Here is a 22,780-nt window from a genome sequence, read left to right as displayed (position 1 = left end):
GGGGAGAGAAGGCAAGAAAACATCCCAGACCATTTGTTAGCTCCATGTGCCGATCCAGTTCAATCTCTTTGTGGCACTATGGCTTCAAGTTGGGATTTGTCTTTTGGCAACTGAGGTTGTCCCACCTGATAGGGTTGTGTGACCCACCTGATAGGGGTGAATTCTGTGTTTAAAAGTTTACATGAAAGAGCTTCTTACTATGTAAGAAACAAGCAGGAAGAATTGGGAGTCCTCGCACAGTCCCAGAACTATGATGTGATTGCAATAATGGAGACTCAGTGGGAGCTCGCATGATGGGACATGGTCATGGATGGGTATAAACTGCTCAGGAAGGACAGGCAGGGGAGAAGAGGAGGAGATGTTGTGCTGTATATAAAACAGCTGTATGATTGCTCGCAGCTCCAGTATGAAACTGGAAATAAACCTGTTGAAAGTCTCTGGATTAAGGTCAGAGGGGAGAGCAACAAGGGTGATGTCGTGGTGGGTGTGTGCTGTAGACCACCAGACCAGGAGGACGAGGTAGATGAGACTTTCTTTAGACAACTAGCAGAAGTTTCCAGGCCTGGGTTTCATGGGGGATTTCAGTCACTCTGACATCTGGGGGAGCAATACAGCAGTACACAGGAAATCTAGGAAGCTTTTGGAAAGCATTGGGGATATCTTCATGGTGCTAGTGTTGGAGAGACTGACTACGAGCCCCGGTCTTGACCTGCTGCTCACAACTAGGGAAGAATTGGTGGGAGATGTAGAAGTGGATGGCAATTTGAGCAGCAGTGACCATGAGATGATTAAGTTCAGGTTCCTGACAAAAGAAAGAAATGAGAGCAGCAGAGTATGGATCCTGGACTTCAGAATTCATAGATTTCATAGACATTCGGGCTGGAAGGGACCCCAAAGGATCATCCTGCCTGGGGGCAGGAAGTCAGCGGGGATCATAGGATCCCAGCAAGATAAACATCCAAATGTGTCTTGAAGGTGTTCAAAGTGGGTGCTTGAACCACCTCCAGTGGCAGTCTATTCCAAACCTTGGGGGCTCAGACAGTAAAGAAGTTCTTCCTTATATCCAGCTTGAACCGGTTGCAGAGGAGTTTGTGACCATTCAATCTTGTCATCCCTTGGGGCACTCTGGTGAACAGACATTCTCCCAGATCCTGGTGAACACCCCTGTTAAACTTATAGGTGGCCACCGGATCACCCCTGAGCCTCCGCTTTTCCAGGTTGAAGAGTCCCATGGCTCTCAGCCTCTCATCATAAGGTCTGTTTTCCTGACCTCTGATCATGTGTGTGGCTCTCCTCTGCACCCTCTCAAGCTTCTCCACATCCTTTTTGAATTGTGGAGCCCAAAACTGGATGCAGTACTCCAGCTGCAGCCTCACCAAGGATGAGTACAATGGGAGAATGACGTCCTGGGATTTGCTTGAGAAGCATCTATGGATTCAAGCCAGTGTTTTGCTCGCTTTACTAGCCACAGCATCACACTGAAAGCTCATGTTCATCTTGTGGTCAGTTATGACCCTTTCATCTGAAGTGCTAATCAGTGTAGCACTGCCGAGCCTATAAGGATGCTGCAGGTTTTTCTTCCCAAGGTGGAGAACCTTGCATTTTTTGGTGTTAAACACCATCAGGTTTTCGTCCACCCATTTCATGAGCCTGTTAAGATCTGTCTGGATCAACCTCCTGTCCTCAGGTGTGGATGCTTTACCCCAGAGTTTGGTGTCGTCAGCAAACTTGGCCAGCCTGCTTCTGACACCAATGTCTACATCATTGATAAAGATGTTAAAAAGTATAGGTTCTAGGACAGAGCCTTGAGGGATCCCACTAATCACAGCGCACCACAACGATTGACTTCCATCAACCACCACCCTCTGGGTCCTACCATGAAGCCAATTCCTCAGTCAGCGAATTGCGGTGTGGTCGAGGTGATAGTGAGATACCAGATTGAAGGCTTTTTTAAAGTCGAAATATATGCCCTCAATCTCTTCCCCCTTGTCCAGGTGATAGGTCACCTGATCGTAAAAGGAAATGAGATTGGTCAAGCAAACCTACCTACAACAACCCGTGCTGGGTATCCCTCAGGATATTGCTGTCAGCTAGTCTGTTAAGGATGGCCTCTTTGATAATTTTTTCCAAGACCTTCCCTAGGATAGAAGTCAGGCTGATGGGCCTGTAGTTTGCCAGATCTACTTTCCTCCCTTTTTTGAAGATAGGCACCACATAGGCCTTCTTCCAATCATCGGGCACTTCACCAGAGCACCAGGAGTTTTCAAAGATCTGTGCCAGGGGCTGAGCTATGATGCTTGCCAGCTCCTTGAGTACCTTGGGGTGTAACCCATCAGAGCCGGCTGACTTGAAGGTATCCAGCCTGTCAAGGTGTTCCTTCACAAGGTCAGCTTCGATGGAGGGGCAGGAATCTCCCTCACCCAGGCCTCCCTGACCCACAGTGGGCAGGGGCGTCCCATGGGACTGGTGAAAAACGGACGCAAAATACCCATTTAGCAAATTCACTTTTTTCTGGGCATTGGTTGTTAGTTGTCCCATCTGGTTTAGCAGGGGTCCAATATTACCCTTGCTTTTCCTCTGGCCCCCCACATATCTAAAAAAGGACTTTTTATTGTCCTTGATATTTGTAGCTAGTTAGAGTTCCATCGCAGCCTTGGCTTTCCTGGTTTGCTTTCTGCAGGTCCAGGCCACTGCAGAGTATTCTTCCTTGGTGGTGGTTCCAGCCCTCCATCCTCTGTAGGTCTTCCTTTTAAGATGCAGGAGGTCCGCTAGTTCCCTGGAGAGACAAGGGGGCTGCTGTGCCCTTTGCTGCCTTTTCTCCGAGATGGGATAGACTTTGCTTGTGCATCTAGGATTGCTCCCTTGAGGAGCAGCCACTTGTCTTGAACTCCCCTCCCCTTTGGAAAAGCAGCCTTTGACTCCCTCAGACAACTGAGGGGCACAATCCCCTGGGAAGCCAGTCTGAGAGGGAAAGGAGTCCAGAAAAGCTGGCTGTATTATAAAGAAATCTTACTGAGGGCACAGGAATGAACCATCCCAGTGTGCAGAAGGAATAGCAAATAAGACAGGTGATGAGCTTGGCTTAGCAGAGAACTCGTCATTGAATTTAAACAGAAAAAGGAAGCTTACAAGTGGAAACTTGGACAGATAATTAGGAAAGAGTGTAAGAATGTTGCTTGGGCATGCAGGGGTAAAAGCAGAAAGGCCAAAGCACAACTGGAGTTGCAGCTAGCAAGGGGCATAAAAGGTAACAAGAAGGGTTTCTACAAGTGTTACCAACAAGAGGAAGATCAGGGAAAGTGTGGGTCTCTTACTAAATGGGGAGACAACCTAGTGACAGATGAGGGGGAAAAGGCTGAAGTACTCAATACCTTTTTTACCTCGGTATTCAAAGGGGAGGACAACTCTAGACTACTGCACTGGGCAGCACAGTTTGGAGAGGAGGTGAACAGCCCTCAGTGGTGAAAGAACAAGTTAGGGACTATTTAGAAAAGCTAAACATGTACAAGTCCATGGCACTGGATGCAATGCATCCAAGGGTGCTGAAGGACTTGGCTGATGTGATTGCAAAGCCACTGGTCATTATCTTTGAAAACTCGTGGTGATCTGGGAAAGTCCCAGATGATTGGAAAAGAGCAAATATAGTGCCCATCTTTAAGTAAGGGAAGAAGGAAGATCCAGGGAACTACTGACCATTCATCCTCACCTCAGTCCCCAGAAAAATCATGGAGCAGGTCCTCAAGTAATCCATTTCTAAGCACTTGGAGAAGAAGAAAGTGATCAGGAACAGTCAGCGTGCAGTCACCAATGGCAAATCATGCCTGAACAACCTGATTGCCTTCTATCGTGAGATAACGGGCACTGGGTGTGAAGCAATCCCCCTCTGTCCACCCCTTCTTGGGTCAGTCCAGCTACACCTCTGTCTCTTTTACCTGTTTGCTTTCCAGTACAACCTGGTCACCCAGGTTCCTGAGGGGAGGGGAAGCTCGCTTTCTTCCTCCGGCAGCATTTTGGAAGCTATCAAGCAAAGACTTCAGGCTGCTACCTGAAGATGCTCTATAAGTAAAGACTAGAAAACTAGCTAGTAGATTAAAACTAAATAATTCAGTCTTCTCTAGGAAGGGGGATGGTTGGCCATAGGCTCCCCCGGGGAGACTCCTGAAGCGTGGTTTCGGGCCTGGCACAGTGAGGTGGGTGTCTCTGCATAGTAGCACCCCCTACTGCGATGCCACACTGTGGACATGCAAAAAGCAATGGATGTGATATACCTTGACTTTAGCAAAGCTTTTGATACCATCTCCCACAGCATTCTTGCAAACAAGCCAAGGAAGTATGGGTTAGATAAATGGACTGTAAAGTAGATGGAAAGTTGGCTGGATCATTGGGCTCAATGGGTAGCGATCAATGACTCAATGCCTAGTTGGCAGCTGGTATCAAGTGGAGTGCCCCAGGGGTCAGTCCTGGGGCTGGTTTTGTTCAATAACATTATTAACGATCTGGAAGATGGGGTGGAGTTCACCTTCAGCAAGTTTGCAGATGACTCCAAGCTGTGGGGAGTAGTATATGTGCTGGAGAGTAGGGCTAGGATTCAGAATGACCTAAACAAATTGAAAGATTGGGCCAAAAGACATATCATGAGGTTCAACAAGTACAAATGCAAAGTCCTGCACTTAGGATGGAAGAATCCCATGCAGTAGTACAGGCTGGGGACTGACTGGCTGGGCAGCAGCTCTGCAGAAAAGGACCTTGGGATTACAGTGAACAATAAACTGGATTTGAGTCAGCAGTGTGCCCTTGTTGCCAAGAAGGCTAATAGCACACTGGGCTGCTTTAGTAGGAGTGTTGCCAGTAGGACAAGGGAAGTAATTATTCCCTTCTATTCAGCAGTGGTGAGGCCACACCTGGAGTACTGTGTCCAGTTTTGGGCCCCCCATTATAGAAAAGGATGTGGACAAGTTGGAGAGTGTCTAGTGGAGGGCAACAAAAATGGTTTGGGGATTGGGGCACATGACTTCTGAGGGGAGGCTGAGGGAACTGGGTTTATTCAGTCTGCAGAAGAGAAGAGTGAGGGGCAATTTAATAGCAGCTTTCAACTACCTGAAGGGGAGTTCCAAAGAGGATGGAGCTAGATTTTTCTCAATGGTGGCGGATGACAGAACAGGGAGCAACAGTTTCAAGTTGCAGCAAAGGAAGTTTAGTTTGGATATTAGGAAAAACTTTCCCACTAAGATGGTGGTGAAGCACTCTAATGGGTTACCCAGAAAGGTGGTGAAATCTCCATCCTTGGAGGTTTTGAAGGTTCGACTCAGCAACGCCTGGTCAAAATGATCTAGTTGGGGATGGTTCTGCTTTGAGCAGGCGGTTGGACTAGATGACCTCCTGAAGTCCCCTCCAACCCTAATTTTCTATGATTATATATATGGGTTAGAAATCATATATTGTGTCATAAAGTTTGCCTTGCTACACTTAATGGAGAACTAATATTTTGTTTTTGTTATGGGCATCAAAGAAAATGTGCCATGACTAATGAGCTTTTATCTCAATCAAACATATAATACAGAAGCACTAGTTTGTCTGGCCAGCTATATCAGATGTTTTCCTAACCCCTCCAGGGTGTCTTGTTAAATCTAAGTGAAAGTCAGGCACAAAATTAGTTTGACTGCAGGGAAAGTTTGTTTTTTTTTTATAACTTAGGGACTTGATAAATAAGCATGTTTCTCAGCAGCAGGCTGATAATGGAGTCTTAATGTGATATTCCTAGGAATTGGAGAACACCCTGGTCACTGTGTTCCCCTTCCTTCCATAGGAAAACTCTAACCTCACCTTAAGTGGTACTTTCTATAATGGTTATAACTCAAACAGGGAAAAAAGCTCAGAGCATGGGACTTCCATAAACTCCACTCATGACATTACTACTGATAATCCATGCCATGCTGATTAGCAGCAGTATTAACACCTCAGATGGATAGATAGTTATGACAGAGAGTGAATATTTATTTATTTTAGTCTTGTTTTTCAGGTATAGAAGAGAGAAAGTGAAGGAGTACTGGAACTTAACATTGGTTGTACTGGATCGGAGCACTGGCCCAGGTAGCTGATATTATTTTTCTGGTGGTGCTAGTATGTATCGTGTCTGGAAGAGAAGACCTGTCTGGAGCCAGGAATATCACTGACCATATTTTCTGCATTTGCTGTTTGCTTTCTAGTGTGTTATTTGTTGCATGTGTTTTCCCTGTTCCTCACTTAGTAGTCCTGCACTTCACTCATTAGAAAGTGCTGTTTGGCAAATCTTTGCAGAGCTTGTTTAACAGCATTTCACAGAAAGCAGCTATCTGCCCAGGACCTCTTTGTGGTGAAAACACCAGAAAACAATCTATTGATGACAAGCATGAAGAGAAACTTACATGGACTGCATGATATAACATGTTGCAAGAATCCCAAACCAGTTATTTTGGCTTGCATGCATATTTCACATAGCAGCTAAATCCACCTATTTTTTGTTGTGAAATCTACAGTTCTGCAGAACAGGAGTTGAAAATGTAGAGCTCCTGGGCCAGATCTGGCCTACCAAGTGATTTTATCTGGCCTGAAAAGCCAGGATGTTGGTAGCAATTCAGCAGTAGGGAGAATAGGTGGTGCATTTGGTGATGTGTTAGGGGGAAGGGGTAGCAAGGTAAGCATTTTTCAAGTTGTAATCAGTGGCCCACTTCTGCACTGAGCTGCATTAATTCAGGCTGCCATTGCTAAGAGTTTGTCCACCCCTTATGTGAAAGGCAAGATTACAAATTGCTTAGGAAAAACCTACACTGTGGCCACTTGCCACCGCCAGGGAGGATGGTCCAGCTAGGCCAGGGCTTGGTATTGCTCTCTGTTTCAAGCCTGCAGAGCTTCAGTACAGCTTTTGTGTGCACATTTCTCAGCTCTCTCTGATTTCTATGTCTAAACCACTCTGGTTGCAGAATTGAAACTGGTGGGGTGAAGTCCAGCTATATATGTATGGACAGCCTACCTGGCTGTCATATAACTTTGGTTTGCGTTTGGTTTCCTCATTGTACAAGGGGTATTAGACTTCTCTGCTGTCCAGGGGTGCTGCAAGGGATATTTAATGTGTTACTCTTTTTTTTGTCTCTCTGACCAGGGCTCCTCTACCTATTTCAAGACCCTTCTTGGAAGTCATAATTGGTTCTGTATCTCTTTCAGGGCTCTCACAGACTTGCCCATCCTGGGTCCCTGTGCTTATACCCTTCTGTGCTCTCTCATGGTTTATATGCACCCTGCCCGGAGAAGCCTCCTTTCTTTTGTGAACTAAATTATCCTTCCATTCCTCTCCAAAATGTATTTCCCCCATAAGTCTCAACTACTACCTATCGCTGCTGTAATGTATCACCTGAGCATTAGCAATACAGAGCAACAGGAAAGAATAATATTTTGATAGATACAGATATGTGCATTTGTGTGTATATACAAATGCACATGGACACATATGTATTTATGTAAATGCATGTATGTGTGTTTATAGTAGCATAAGAATGATGCGTGTTTATATACATATACAATACATACATGGGACCATATTTTCAAATAAAAAAATTAGGTAATTGAAATGATTTTTTATTTAGTCATGAAATAGTCCACCCAAAAGTGCACTTTTAAATGTGTGTTTGTACAGGAAACCCTTGCTATTTGCAGGTTTGGCATTCGTGGTTTCAAATATTTGCGAATGCTGAACCCGCATTTTAAATACACTTTATACACTTATAGGAGCTCCTCGGGAACTCCACGCTTGCTGCTGCCGGGCTCCCGCCACCACTGTTGGAGCTGTGCCCCCCCCTTCCCAGGCACCAGGGGCACTGCGTTCATGAAAGCAGATTGCATTCATAAATGCAGTGCCTTATTCATGGATTTCACCATTTGTGGGGGATACGAGAACATATCCCTTGCAAATGGCAAGGGTCGCCTGTACCAAGGAGAACTTTGGTTCCGTTCTTGGCTCTGATCCCTTTTGCTATTTAGGCAAACCAAAGCTTAATCTCTGTGCCTCAGTTCCTTATATTAATACAGGGCTTATAGTGTTCCCCTTTGTCCAATTTCCTCTCTTTACCTCATAAGCTTTTCAGTGATGGAGACTGTGGTGGAGAATGTGTTTGTACAGCAGCTTATGCAACAACAACTGATACCAGTTTAGAGGTCAATGAACCACAGCCATACCTGTAATAAATGACTGCATCAAAGACGAAAGAAAAAGATGTGCTCAGAAGTTAGCAAATACCTGAACTCAGTTTGGCTGCGCAATTGCAGGAAAGGTTCTGCACAGTCCCAACAGCCCTGGGATGGAGTAGGCTCAGTCACTGGGTGAGGATGGCACGCGTGCAGTCCAGGTGCCGGGAAGAGCTGTGTGGTGTGGAACATGGTCAGTCTGGTTTGTGCATGGGAATTCAGAGGGGATATATTATGCTCAGTCCAGATAGACACTTGGAACAGTTTAGCAGCCAACCAACTCAACTCCTGACTGAATGTGCCTGAGAAGGAATTTTTCAGAGGCTTATACTATGCCAAATTTAGACTTTTTACAGTAACATCAAATAGCATCTTCCTGGCACCAGGGTAAAATTATGCTGCCAAATTTCAAGTCTGCTTCAAAGTAGGGAGGCACTTAAGCTATCAATAAAAAAGTCAAAATAATTGTTTAATGCAATAAAAATAATAGATTTAATCTGCTTCTTGGAAATGGTTAAGGGAAGACAGATGTACCAATGTTGGCATCCTCCTGCAAGCAAACACCACAAGTGATAATCATCCAACATCAACTTCGTTGGGCTGGCCATGTCATCCGGATGTCTGATTCCAGACTCCCAAAGCAAGTTTTATTCTCTCAGCTCAGCCAAGGTGTGCACTCAAGAGGAGGGCAGAGAAAGTGCTTCAGGGGCATCCTCAAGGTCAACTTAAAAAATGCAACATTGATGTCAACTGGTGGGAGACTATTGCCCAGGAGCGCCCCAAATGGAGGAAGAGTCTGCTGCAAGGATCCCAGTACTTTAAAACCTCATGACATCAATAGGAGATGGAAAAATGGGAGTGGCAGAAAGTGTCTTGGGCCAAATCTAGAATCTAGCACCACCCACCCCACATGAAAACATGTCTGAGCTTCAGTAGTCTGTTGATCCCGGACAGGCCTTATCAGCCATCTTCAGACACACAGAGGAGATCGACAAGAGCCACTTCCACACAGTGATCCCTGGTAATGTCTCTGATGGCCAAGAGCTCCCAAATCAACAAAAACGCCAAAGCGCACAAAGATAAAAGATATGGACGCTGTTTTTGTCATATGAAAGAAGGTGCACAGATAAGACAAGTCATCCTTGACTGAGGGTTTGAAGAAAAGAGGGATTTTAAACAAATAGTGGAAGGCAGCACCCAGCATGAAAAATTTCAACCTGAATGGAAAAAGTTTGAAAGTGGTATGAACAATTTTTAGAAAGGCTGTCTAGTGGAGGCCATCTGAACAAGGTGTGTCAGCTCTGCTTCTAAGAACAACAAAAACTTTGCAAACAAAGCAAATGCCCCATAGCCCCAAAATCACTGCAAAGGACAAGGTGGTTAAAAATAGTAATGAGTAGAAATAAAGCAAGGGTTTGCTCTCAGGTGAAGGAAGAAGCCAAGGGGAAGAGAACTGAGATGCCATGGTAATGGACAGGGCATAGTTTAGCAAAACTCAGTCTGGGGCTTCACAGACACAAAGAGCTCTTTGACTTATTGCCTGCAACTTTGCAGAAAATGTGATGAAAGATTTTTTATTTTACTTATTAATTTTTTTACTGCATGCACGCCCGCCTTTCCAATAGTCACTGAGCAGTTAGGGCAGTGGTTCCCACCCTTTTAAACTGGAGGTACCCATCCATAGCTTTTCTAAATTGGGCAGCACCCAATTTCAACTGCTGATTTGTATTTATTACAGTGCTTACCACCTGCCAGGCGGAGACGAGCACAAGCCTGCATTTCTCTGCTCACACTCATAGCACCCTTGAAGAATTCTTGGGGCACTTGGAGTGAAAAACATGGAGTTGGGGGCAGGCAGCACCTCGGAGACAAACTGGCTCAAAGAGGTGGGCGAGCTCGGGGCGGGGCCAGCTGAACTACAGCTCCCGGCATGCAGCGCGGGCGGACCGTCTTCAGCTGCGCACTGGCGTGGCTGGCCCGGTCCTGGCCCGGGCGCTAGCGACTGGGGCTGCTCCCACCTGGGTGAGCCGTGCGGGGCAGGGGCAGGGGCAGGGGCAGGGGCTGGGGCTGGGGCTGGGGCTGGGGCTGGGAGAGAGGGCGGCCTGGGGAAGGGGAGCCTCGCAGCCCTTCCCGGGAAAGCCCCTGGGGCCGGAGCGAGGAATCACGGGATCCCAGAGCAGGAGGGCTGCAAGGAGTGGGGGCATCACAGAGGATAGTCTGGTTTTCTGCTCCTCTGTCTGCTATTGATATGAAACCGCACGCCTTTATGGCCTCTGTTTTTCTTTTCAAGAAATGTTTTCCATTCAAGAGAAAAATAGAGGACATAAAAGCATTCAGTTACATATCACTAGAAGATAACCGGACTGCCCTCTACGATGGCCACCCTACCCACCTTGCTTCATCCTGGCTGTCTCCCACAGAGAGGGGTAAATGGCCAGGCCTGCTGATTGTGCAGCGTGCACTTCCTCTCTTGATTCCACGTTGTGTCACTGTCTTTGCTTTCAGCCAAAAGCCGGGCTGATAAATGTAGCCAGTCAGACTTGCTGCTGGGACTGTGTGTTCCTGGCTGGAGTACTGCAGGTGGTGTGACTCCATGGGGTGCAACTTCATGCTGACTTACGAGGTTTCCCGTCTGCCTCCCTGGGTGCAGTAGGCCAGGAAGTCAGAAGGCAGGTATGGTGTGCTTGGCCTCTAGAAATAAACTTGGTTGGTGCTGGCGTGAGCTGCTTTTTTTAGACTCTGACCCCCTTCTCTCTATCTGGCATGTTCAGGGCAAAGAAAAAAATGAAACATGCAGAGCTGGAGACAGAGCACAGTGACTTCATGGCTGCATTAGACCAAGACTGGGAGTGTGGGGCAATCTGCCCGGAAAATGGAGGGCATGAGGAGGATGTCTGTGAAAGCTTAAGTCTCCTGCAGATCGACACTGGCTGGGACAGCCCAAAGGACCTTCCTGTGGGATGTGAGATGTGGGTCTCGGTATGTACATTGCAAATTAGGGTCCCTGGTCTTTTCAATACACCTAGGTGAGCCACCCCTGGCAGCCAAGGGGCTTGTGAGAGCACACAAGGTTGCACAGGTGGACGTTCAAAGCCTAATACCCTTAGTATACGGGAGGTCAAATTTCCAACAGGCCCAGTCACTGTAGTGTGAACCCCCACTGCTGGCACTGGATCCATTGAAAACAACTACTAAAACAAGCCATTCTGTTCTCTATGATCCCAGGGATTTTTACCATGTGAGTGTTCCCTGGTAGTGCTAGAAACCCAAGAAAGCAGAAGAGGTTGGGTCTGGGATGGTGAAACTAAGTGGCTTGCTTTATCCATGTAAGCAAAAATGGGCAAAATGGGGGAATAGAACAAATGGCCAAAGGAAATTCAGTCTTTCTAAGCTTTATTTTGATTATCTGAGTTGCAGAACTTGGTTAAGGAAGGCAATGGGGGATGCTGATTTTTTCATTTTAAAGACGTGTGGAGTGTCGTTTGTGAATGTTGTTTGGTGGGGGAAGAAAACAGCATGGATCCTTTCACTTGGGAGGGTGGTGGTGGGCACATCTTGGAACAGGAAAATATTTTAGACTGAGGCTTGTTCCTGCTGTCTTTGAATGGGATCTTCTTCAAAGAACAGACTTACTCAGTGTCTTTTTCCTTCTCACCTATTACTGTTTTTAGGCCGTAAAGCCTCTCAAACTATTTTTTTTTTTTGCTTTAACCCACAATGAAATTTTGGTTTCTAAGCTCAGGGTACTTCAATCCCTCTGAAATATTTGCCTGCACAATTTTGCAGGCACAAGGAATGTTGCACAAGGAAGAAACTCAAGTGGCACATGCAGGTTCCTGGACTAAAGGCTGTGGGCGAATAAATCCGCAGGTGCTAAATATGGCTGAAAATGATCGTTTTTTAAAGCGGACTCTAGTTTGCATCTCAGTTTTAGAAAAGTGGTGTAACTTGATAATATTTAGATCCCTTGGGGCTCTGTGAAAGTCTCAGTCCTTCTTTGTTCTCTTTTTGTGTTAAAAGAGGAATGTTCTAAGGAAACAGAGACACTGGGAAAGAACAGTTACAGCAAAGAAGAATAAGAGAAAACAGGAAAGAGAGAGAAGAAAAGCCAAACATGGTGAAGATAAAGGTACAAGCAGCCAGAAAACAATAGGGCTGGGTCTTCAGCTGGGGTGAGCTGGCTCCTGTGCAGCAGCATGGCATTTGTCTGCGTGTGTTGATTGATTTCACTGTGGAGTTAACTCAAAATGGTGACATTTGCAGTAACTCTTCTCACTTTGGTGAGAGCAGCCACGCCTAAAATGCAGGGGGATTGTGCTAGCTTGAGTGGTGTTCTCTTATGAGCAGCGGCACACAAGTTAGAGTTTCTGTATGGAGGTGGGGCAGAAATTAACTCTATAGTAAAGATATGTTTATAAACTTGCAGAGGTTCATATCACACTGAATTCCCAATACTGAATTGGGATGTTGCCTCTTAGAGTTCAGTGCACTCAGATTTAGTCCAAACTCCTGGTAGTGTGGCTTTAAATCCAATTCTTTGAAGATGCTCAATCCACAGAAAAAAGTGATATCAGCTTTTTATAAATGAATCTCCTGACTAGTTTAGCATGTGTGAAGCAGAGGTGGGGTGAGGGGTGAATAAGGGAAGCTGTTGTGTAACTCTAGATCGTCCCCAGAATGGCTGCACTTGTCTCAGTTGTTACTGCCTTACCTCTGTGGTCTGGCCCTGCCCCTCAGTGTCAGGCCCTGTGGTCTTCCACAATGGTCTCTCTTGGACTGCTATGTTCCCTGTGCTTCCCTGGCTGAGATCAGTTTGATGATTGCAGAAGACAGTGGCTGCTGGCAGGTGGGGGAAGGGGACACCAGAGGAACAGAGGGGAAGAACCCAAAGCAAGCAAGTAAAATTAAGATAGAAGAAAAAAAGATCCAGGGCAACACTGAAAAATATAGATGAGAAGTGGGGGAAAGGCACCATGACAGGGGTCATCCATTGGCTAGTTGAGTGGGGGCCAACCTTCTTGGCAGATGTGCCACAAATTAGATCCACATCCTTCTGAGATCCGCTCCGATCCTTTTCCCCTGCCTGGTTGGCTGCTCTGCTTTCTGCCATACGGTTTCTGCTGAATCTACTGCTGTTTTCTGCTCTCTGCCCTATCTACCGCTGTGCTCCTGTCCCCTCCCCAGTCTGCTGCCTATCGCATGGAAGCTGCCTGTGCCACTTGTGGCACGTATTCTGCAGTTTAGCCACCCCTGGGTTAGTCCATCTCCAAGGGCTCCTATGAAAATGATGGAACCCAATGATTTATGGTGATGTTGCAGGTACTTGAAATAACTTCAGCAAATCAGCTTTCTTCCCCGGTCTTGACATATGGCTTTGCATTTCAGGTTCATCTGAGCAGCACAGCAAGCGCGTTTTAAAGGCAATTACAAGGGAGCGGCTTTTGGAGGCCAAGGAGCGTGGGCCTCGGCTGTGTATAGACCTGAGTATGACTGGTCACATGACCAGGAAGGTAGGAGTTGCTGCAGGGGCCATTGCTTCGGGTTGAACTGTATTGTGAGGTTGGCAGGCAAGGTGCCGTGCGCTAATTGCTGGGTCTCCATGGGGGGTGGTAGGACTTGGCAGAGTGCAGGCATCCAGACCCACTTGCAGGATTTGGACTGTTGGCTACAAATGTCCAACTCGGGATCCTTAAAATTCTAGTTTATTAGGCAGATTGAAACACTGTAATCATAAACCTTGGGGCTGGTCCCCCCCCCCCCCCCCCCCCCCCCCCCCCACACACACACACACACAGTAGCACACACACAGTAGCAGGCTACAGAGTCAGGTATACCTATCCTACAAGCGCTGGAGTCTGTTGTTGAAGCTTCTTTCAGCGTGGTGTTATCTTCTAGAAGGGGGTCGCCGGCTGGTCCTTCTGGCTGGACAGGTCTGGTCGAGTTGGAGATCAAGAGGGTGCCACTGAGGGTCACTTTTCACTGCCTTTTATCTGTCCTTGGCAGACTTTGGTGACTCCCCAGTTTTCAGGTTTGCCCAATCCAGGGGTCATTGACCCTCGTGGGACTTCCCCCCCTCGGTGGCTACTGGACGGCATCTGTCAGGCCCAGGGGTCATACGCATGTACGTGCAGGTTTGGGAGTCCATTGATGAATTTAGAATAGGGCTCTGGGAGCAGTTGATCTGGAGATAATCAACGCCAGAGACCAACTTTTGGGCTGAGTAACTCAGGCCAGGGCTTCTAGCCCTTGATCAGTGACTTTTAGAGATTTCCCGGTTGTTACATTGTCTTCTATTGAGTTCTTCCGATGGTTGATCTGCAGCTTCCAGGTGATAATTGCTGTCTGCTTCCATGTTACACATTCAATCACGTTACACATTCAATCACTGATTCACTCTCTCTTTCAGGGGCTAGCATGATACAGGGAAGGTCAGTTTGATTCCTGCCCTTTGTTAACATTGTTACAATGTATAACTTACTTATGAAACTAAATACATTCACAAGTCCACAGGGGTGTCAATGGGAAGCAGTGTCCATGCCTTGTGCTGAGAGATCTAGCTCGTTCGATAAGTTTGAGGAGTAACAGGCACTAGCTAGCTGGTGTCCCCCCTTGAAAGGTGAGGAGTATAAAATATAAGCTACAAATGCCATGGCACACAAATAGATAAAAATACCAAACTACAAGGGGAGATACAAAATGCACACATACAAATTTTAAAATACAATTCCTTATCTTAAAGTGAAAGAGAGAGGAAGGAAGAAAAGGTAGAAAAAGGGAAACATATCCAAAGAGAGGAGAGCAAATGCAGGCAAGAGGAAAAGGGGGCTTTCTGCTACAGGACCTGGGTAGTGACGGTGCTCTATTTGTGTAACTGTTTCTGAAAGGTGATTTTGTGTTGTTTTCCTATATGGCAGTGTGCCTGCGACAAAGTGTTTAATTTTAAAGGATGTTGGAGGGAGAGGGGAAAGCTTCCCTAGGTTCAAGCCATGTCAGGTTACCCTGGGGATAGAGACTGAGGTTGGGGCCAGTTGGTTCAGAAACACTGACAAAATCTCTTGCCAAATGTGGTGGTCCTGCAGAGCTTTATTCTTATGCTGCAGGGTACATGGTTGCTCGAAAAAACCCAACTATTTATTACACAAGGCATGGTTGGCCTAGACCCACTATAAGTGGAAAAAACTATAAGTTCCCCTCATTGGTTTGTGGGAGGCTACTAAACGCATAACGATTGAATACCTGGGACAACAGATGAAAAAATAAGAATGAGAGTGAAGGTCGGAGGTTAATGATGAGGATTTCAAGGGGGGACACCAGCTAGCTAGTGCCTGTTACTCCTCAAACTTATCGAACGAGCCTGAAGGACTTAGAGTACACAGAGTTGGCTAGATCTCTCAGCACAAGGCATGGACACTGGTTCCCATTGACACCCCTGTGGACTTGTGCAGTCCCTGCTGGACTCCTGGGTTGCTGTGTATGTGGGTGTGATGTTCCCCCTCTGAGTACCTGATAGGGCCTTGAGTCACCTAGCCTGCTTTGTAACTATGCAGTGTGCTCTTGAAGCACCTGGCTCACAGTATTGCCTCTTGTGAGGACCCAGAGGCAATTTGCTGTGCCACACTGGGCAGAACGGAGCCTTGGCAGTCCTGCCACCATGCTGTAGAGCATAAGTCTTCACTGCCCTCAAGAATATCCTTTAAAAATACCTGTTAGCAAATCCATTTGACAGTGTAGGTGCTCAGCTCCCTCTACAATATCGGTCACATCCATGGTTTGATGGGATATCTCCTAGCGGAGCCCTTGCAAGCAGCCTCATGGGCTCTTAGCCCATAACTATTGAGAAACTGCTGCGAGCAGGTGTTTTTTATCACTTGGCAGGAAGTAAGTCGGCTTGCCGCTCAGATAAGGAGGCTGTACGGTTCCAACAAGAAAGCTGAAAAGCCATTTTGGATCTGCCTCACGGGGTTTGTGCCAGGCAGTCTGGTTTATGATGAGTGCTTCAGAATGAATGATGGATTCTCCAACTATCTGGTAAGTACCTGGAGTCAAAGCACCTGCTGGCATTTGAGCAGGAATTCTGCCCAACAGCGTCCACTGTCTTCTACCACCTAGCAAAACATATCGCTATAGTGATTTCTAGCAATGTGAACTAAACAGGAGTTCTTCTGAAGACAGCACCGCAAAAATATAACCTTCCTCTTCCTCCTCCCTACCTTTCTATATACCCAGCAGATTAGCAACGGACTGAGTCTCTCTATGGCTTAGTTAAAATTATGAGACCAGGGTATCTTATTCAAAGTCAGAGAAAAGGAGAGAATTACATTCCAGTCTGGTCATAGGTTGACTGTAGAACTGCTGCAAAGTAAATGAAAAGAGAAGGACATTGGTATTTTTTGGTTTCTGGGATGAGACCATCCAACATCCCTCTCTTTTTGGGGTTCCTGTCCCCTCTCCCAAAGCATCTTGCTATGGCCACAGAATGAAATGAATCCTTGATGAACACAGTTTCTGTGTTCTAAGATTTGACTCTATGCTTGATTATATTTGACAAGTGATGCCAAAATATGGCATTGTAGGGGCCCTGTGCCTCTTGCATCTTCGACTTTGGATTAGCTTTGTCAACTGACAATAAACATGTGCTTTTTCTAACAGCCTTGCCTTGCTAACTCAGCTAGAATGTGAGAGTTGAGCTGGGTACTTGTCTTCTAGCCTGTCCTTACAATAACTAAGATTTTATATGGCAAAACTGTGACCTCAGTTAAATCTGTTAAATCCACTGTTGTCTTATTGTGACCTCTGTTACTCCTGCAAAATGCTGTTGCCATCAGTGGAACTGCAGAGGTGCAGCTGACCTAAACTTTGTCACCTAAATGACTTCCTGTACAAATTGCCACACAGCTGATTGGCTGGACTAGAATTCACATTCTCCTGTCCAGGGAATCAAACCCACCCACAGTACTCTGTAATCTTTTTTGAGCAGTGACCATCTCTTCTGTGTTTGTGCAGTGTCTGACTCAGTGAAGACCTGGTCTATGGCTTGGGGTCCAAGGCAGGACTGAAAAAAAAAAAAATTACTTCTGTTCCTACTGAAGTCTTTGGAGAGAAGGGGTCGGGGTGGAATATGAAACTGAGAGTTCCATCTCAGATGATATTCTAATTATTGGCATGCAGTATTTTTTGTAGTTAAGATTGCTGTTGAGACCTTTCCCTCAATACATACCTGCTAAGGTTGGTCAGGAAAGGAGAAGGGAATTATGTGAAAACAGAGAAGCAATCTTGGGAAATTATTACCATGGGCATATACATATAACTAACGTTGTTTAGTTTCTTCTGACAAACAATCTTAATCTCAGTTTAAATGATCAAGAGCATTGCCAGTTTTGATACCTTGTCTGCGTCCTATGGCAGATTAACTTTAGCTATTTTCCCTATCTTGTATTTTCCAGATGGATACAACTCAGGAAAGTTACCTTGATCTATTTCCTTTAGAGACAATTGTTTTTCTTACTCCAGACTCTGAGAATGGTAATTATTTTGCTTGTTCTTAAAATCTGTAATTAATGTAAGAAAATGTCATGGTTTTAAGCTATTCTTAAATCAGGTTTTAAACTACTTCAGACAAATCAGTTTCTAACCAGTATAGCTGAGGTCTCAATTCTTAACCCATCTCCAATAATCAGTATTTAAGATATCTCAGCAGTGAATTAAACAGAATTAAGGTGCCACATGCTCTGTGTCTAACTCAAGTTAAATTTTATGCTATGCATTTTGGAGCAACAGAATCTCCAGCCGGCTGTCCTATAATTGTTTAACATGTTAGGTTTTATTGAATTGAACAAGAAATTAACAAACTTGTTCAACAGAACAAGAAGCAATAGTCTCAAGTGAGGGAAGTTTAGGGAAGATATAAGGAAAAACTTTTTCACTGGGAGGGTAGTGAAGTACTGGAGCAGAGAGACTGTAGAATTTCCATCCTTGGAGGTTTTTAAAACCTGATTAGACAAAGGCTAGGCTGGGATGATCTAGTTGGGGATGGTCCTGCTTTGAGAGGGAGTTGGACTAGATGACCTCCTGAGGTCCTTCCCAGCCCTAATTTTCTATGATTCCAATACAGTCACTGCAACATCCACTCTGTTAGGTACCTTGATATCAGATTGAAATGTGCTGCAGAATTTTGTATTGAAAATACATAACTGATTTACAAACATTGAGGAGCGAAGGGGGCTGTAGGTTTTGTCAGTGAACAGAAGAAGCTTGAGCTTGGGACTTGTGATCTGAGGAGTGCCATGGGAAGGAGGCTGGAATTGTAGGGTAAGTGAACTAACCATTTATCAAATCTATCAGCAGTGAAATGGTTAACAGCCACGCTATTGTGGCTTCTATAGATTTCTTCATTTTCAGACAACTTTTGAACTGCTCTTTCAGGCTCTCTGAAGACTCAGGCAGACTTTAATGTCACACCCCACTCCCCACCAAAGCAATCTTAGATTCTGGAGCACAGTTTTGAAGCAGGGGGTTGACTACAAGAATAGTATGGAGTATTAGTCACAGCTTGAGCTCACACATTTGAGTGCTGCAGCTTCACTACTTCCGGGCGGGTTTGGGGTGTATCTTCCTGTGGCACTTGCCTTACCTATCTGTGCTTCATTTTGCTTCTAGTCCTTGAGGATGTCGATTCAAGTAAAGTATACATCCTTGGGGGGCTAGTGGATGAAAGCATTCAGAAGGTAAGTGCACCCAAGACTTTCCAAATTCTGTCTCTTCAGAGCCTTTTCCTAATCGAGTGTTGCTGGAGCTGTTGGGGACAATATTGCATGCAGCCTGGCCATTTTCTTTTCTTTGCTTGCAGCATGATCAGATCATTGAATGCATCCTGCTCTTTTACCCTTGAATTTCTAAGTGACCAACTTTTTATCTGGTATGTTGCCTTGAAACCTGTGGGGTCCATTAATGGCATCATACAGGGAGGATGGTTTGCCTGAGCCCACATGGAGGAAATAACTTGGCTGAAGCTGCTTGAGAGGAAGGAGCCAAATTCCCTTGAGAGCCTCTCCATCCATTCCCCAAACACTTATTGATAGAATTGCCTGAATATCTTAGACTGCTGATATCTTAGGGCATTTTTACATGTGGTGTGAGATGAGGTGCTGGGCATTTTAATTAGCTCACACATCATGTGTCAGTGTCCTCATGCATCCCCATGCTGAAAAAATGGCGGTGAGGTACGTTGAACTAAAGCTCATTGAACGTGTTGTATTTCAAAGCACCCCACTGCTATTTTTTCAGCGCAGAGATGCTCTGGGATGCTGATACACATGATGCGGAAGGCTGCCAGAGCGCGTCAATTTGTGTGCTCCAGTGGTCTCAATTAATTGACTCTGCTTCAATGTGCTGGATTTCCAGCACATCAGAGCAAGCTCTGTGCACATGTATAGAAGCCCTTGGACTTGTGAGTCACTAAGCACATCATACCAGTTGAGTCCTTGTGGTATATTCATGCTGAAACCTAGATTGAGAGATCAAAGCCATGTAAACTCAAGTGCAGTTGGAATTCATCCCTTTCCACTTATTTACCTTAACTCTAATGAGAGGGGGTTGGGAGTGAGAGCAGCTGGCAAGTATTCTCTGTACTGTCTGTGTGTTGTGGGGCGGGGGTCCTCATTACTGTATATTAAAGCATGACTGGTTGGCAGCTTCCTTCAAAGTTCTGGAAGAGATATGTTAAATGCTCCAGGGCACAAACCAGCTTCTATTCACTGGGGGACAGGAAAAAGTATTCCTTATGAGTACGTTTTTCTGTAGCTTCTTGTCACAGACAGTGGGTGCCAGGCATTGTCAGAGACCATGCCAGACCTGTGGGTTAATCTGGTAGGATGGTTCCTATAGTGGATGGAGGAGTGTAGGATTTTTGACAGGGATGGCTCTGGTGTCTCTGTATTATCTTTGGCCAGATACAAAGGGCATAAGCCCATCTCCCAAGCTATGTGTGCATATGTAACACCCCAGTGAGCAAACAACAGTGCATTAGCAAGCTGTATGACTGCATAGAAGCGTTTGTGTGATAATTTATTTCGCCTCGTAGAAGCTGACCTTGCGGAAGGCACAAGAACATTCTTTGCAGACAGCCCGGCTACCCATCCGAGAGTACATGGTGAAGAACGTTAATGAGAAGAACTATCATTCCGAGATATTAGCCATCAATCAGGGTAAGGGGCCAGACTGTCCAGCGCAGTTGTGTGGCAACACCATTGCAGGATGTGGGGCCAGCAGAGTTCTGATTACAGCTCGGGGTTGCCCCATTTCCAGAAGCTAAAGGAACTTTTATTCCCAGTGAACTGCTGGGCTGGGTTGTGCAGTCTCTGTGGGCTCCACCTCTTTACTAGAGCTTTTCCACGCTCCTGAGCAGCAGCCTTCTGCCCCTTGACCTTCCTAAGAGGCTTGGGCTCCCACGTTTAATTTCTGGTGAGCACTTGGTCTGCAGTGAGGTGGAGGAATGGGAAAGTAATGACTACTGGTGACTGGTCAGCTGTCTGAACAGACAGCTGGCTGCAAATGGAGGTGCCAGAGTTGGGCTAGATTAAAGCAAGAAGAGGAATGGAGCACTTACAGTACCTGTTGCAGGCGGAAGAAGGGTTTGGCTAAGAATTAGGCCAATGCCAAATTTGAGAGACCTGGGTTAGCACATAGGAACAATACATTGGGGTACTGATGGTCAAGGACACCCTGTCCAGGAACAGTCTTTTATGACTGCAGAGCACCACTAGTATTATAGCCACTGTCCAGGTGGTTACAATGCCTGAAATTCCCCTGCCCAGATGTGTTACTGGGTGCAGAACTGCCTTACTGAGCCCAGTGGGGAGGATTGGTTTGAAGGAAAGAGTTGCTGCTGTCTTACAGAGGTAGTGGCAGGGGTGAGGGGGATGAAGGTTAGTCTACATGGCACCGAGCACAGAGGCCTTGACCAAGGTGTGAATGTATTACCTTGTGCACAGGAGCCTGCATGGCACAGAAGCAGTATAGCTGCAGATGCTTATGCTAATGCCTCAATACTATATTGAGGAATCTCTGCATGACACTACCTTGCGTACCCCAAAATACTACTAGCTAAGATGAGTGTAGGGGAAGCTAGGTGCAGGCAAGTGTATATGCAGGCTCCCTTGCTTTTATGTGCCTCTCTTCAGAAACCCAGGTTTGAAAACAATGGCCTGGGTTTATAACTGAACATTTTCTTGTTTCAAAAGTGCTAGGCAGTGAGGAAACACTAACATGGTGTTGTGGCAGTTAGTGGAAACAGGCTGGTATGTTCTTTGATGGTTCTCAGGAGGCCCTGGTTGTTCTGATCCGTGGTGAGTTGCCAGAATGGCGATATGACTGTCACTTAGATGTCAGAGTTTCCCAAAGCTGCTGGTTTATGGCAGTGAAACACCTTTGAGAATATGGGGGTGGGGAAATGATGGACATTGCAAGTTTCTTGACATGTCCACTCACCAAATCCGAACAAAGGCCAGTGCAAAACCCATGGTCACTGTGATGGCAACACTTTATATTTTTTTTCTGACTTGATTTTTTCAAACCAGTGAAAAATGAACCCAGATTTCCAGTTATCTCTATTTGGGCTGACCTTTATCACTTTTTTTTGACAGTCTTTGATGCCTTATCAACCTACTATGAGACCAAAAGTTGGCCAGAAGCCTTGAAAACTGGAGTTTCTCTTGGAAAAGGTTATGTTCTTCCAGATGCTGATAAGTGACTGAAACCACATCTGCTTGGCAGTGCACAAGAAGATTCTTTATTCTGTGATGTTAACGGGCTGTACAGACAAGAGGCAAACTCTACCTTGATTATTTCAAGCAGAGGCACCAGCATAAACTTTGTGTACAGAACAATGCAGCATAATCTAAACCTCTTTTCAGTTGGATACATTCTACCTCATTGGTATATTGCTGGAAAATGACTTTACCTACACCCTGGGACTCAAATGAAGACCAGCTGGGACTCCAATAAAGACCAACTGGAACTTATTTTTACTTCCTGCTGAGGCTTGCTAGACTATTTTGTAAATGGCTCTCCAATCTGTGCTTGTTCTTTTGTGGAGTCTGGAGAAGACATAAAAACCTTAAGGGATTTATTTGCTTTACACGTGGTTAAATGTAAGCAATGCATAGTTGCAAGGTACAGTTTACAGAACACAGTAGCAAAAGTAATGGTGTCCCTTAATAAAGCCCCATGCTGTTCCTGTTTAGGAACACAAGGCTGGAAGGGATCCTCCTTGGCTCTCTGATACCACTCTCCTGTCACACTACAAGCAACCACATCATCTCATCTCTTTCCTAAACTGGCCAAGTACTTAGGAAGGTTTTGTTTGTACTCCTGCGTGTGTGCTTCCAGGGAAGACACTCCAGGCTGGTATCTTCTCCCCTCTCCAATTCCTATCCCACAGGCTGAGCAGGCAGGAATACACCATCAGGAAATTTCAGAAGCAGAAGGGAAGGTTTTCCTTTGGGGTGCAGTAGCACATCCAGTGCTGCTGTAGCCCGAATACATTTTTCCCATTTAAATGGAAAAG

General features: G+C 45.7%; 1 protein-coding gene across 2 annotated transcripts; it reads left to right on the top strand.

Moving 5' to 3' along the window:
* The first annotated feature begins 10,147 nt into the window (after positions 1-10,147).
* Positions 10,148-22,342, top strand: TRMT10B (tRNA methyltransferase 10B). Of its 2 annotated transcripts, XM_006272073.4 has the most exons (10): positions 10,148-10,239; positions 10,723-10,890; positions 10,989-11,196; positions 12,238-12,346; positions 13,603-13,727; positions 16,093-16,245; positions 17,661-17,739; positions 18,874-18,941; positions 20,297-20,420; positions 21,858-22,342. In XM_006272073.4, exons 3-10 carry the CDS (start codon positions 11,002-11,004, stop codon positions 21,962-21,964), a joined length of 960 nt encoding a protein of 319 aa, XP_006272135.1. In that variant the 5' UTR covers positions 10,148-10,239; positions 10,723-10,890; positions 10,989-11,001; the 3' UTR covers positions 21,965-22,342. The 2 variants fall into 2 exon arrangements, with proteins under 2 accessions (XP_006272135.1, XP_014465831.1); XM_014610345.3 differs by lacking the exon at positions 10,723-10,890 and having other exon boundaries at positions 10,172-10,239.
* The last annotated feature ends 438 nt before the right edge of the window (positions 22,343-22,780 follow it).

Source organism: Alligator mississippiensis, chromosome 3 (assembly GCF_030867095.1).
Source record: "Alligator mississippiensis isolate rAllMis1 chromosome 3, rAllMis1, whole genome shotgun sequence".
NCBI lineage: Eukaryota > Metazoa > Chordata > Crocodylia > Alligatoridae > Alligator > Alligator mississippiensis.
Note: the sequence above shows the minus strand (reverse complement) of the source record. Positions and strands in the feature narration are given on the sequence as shown.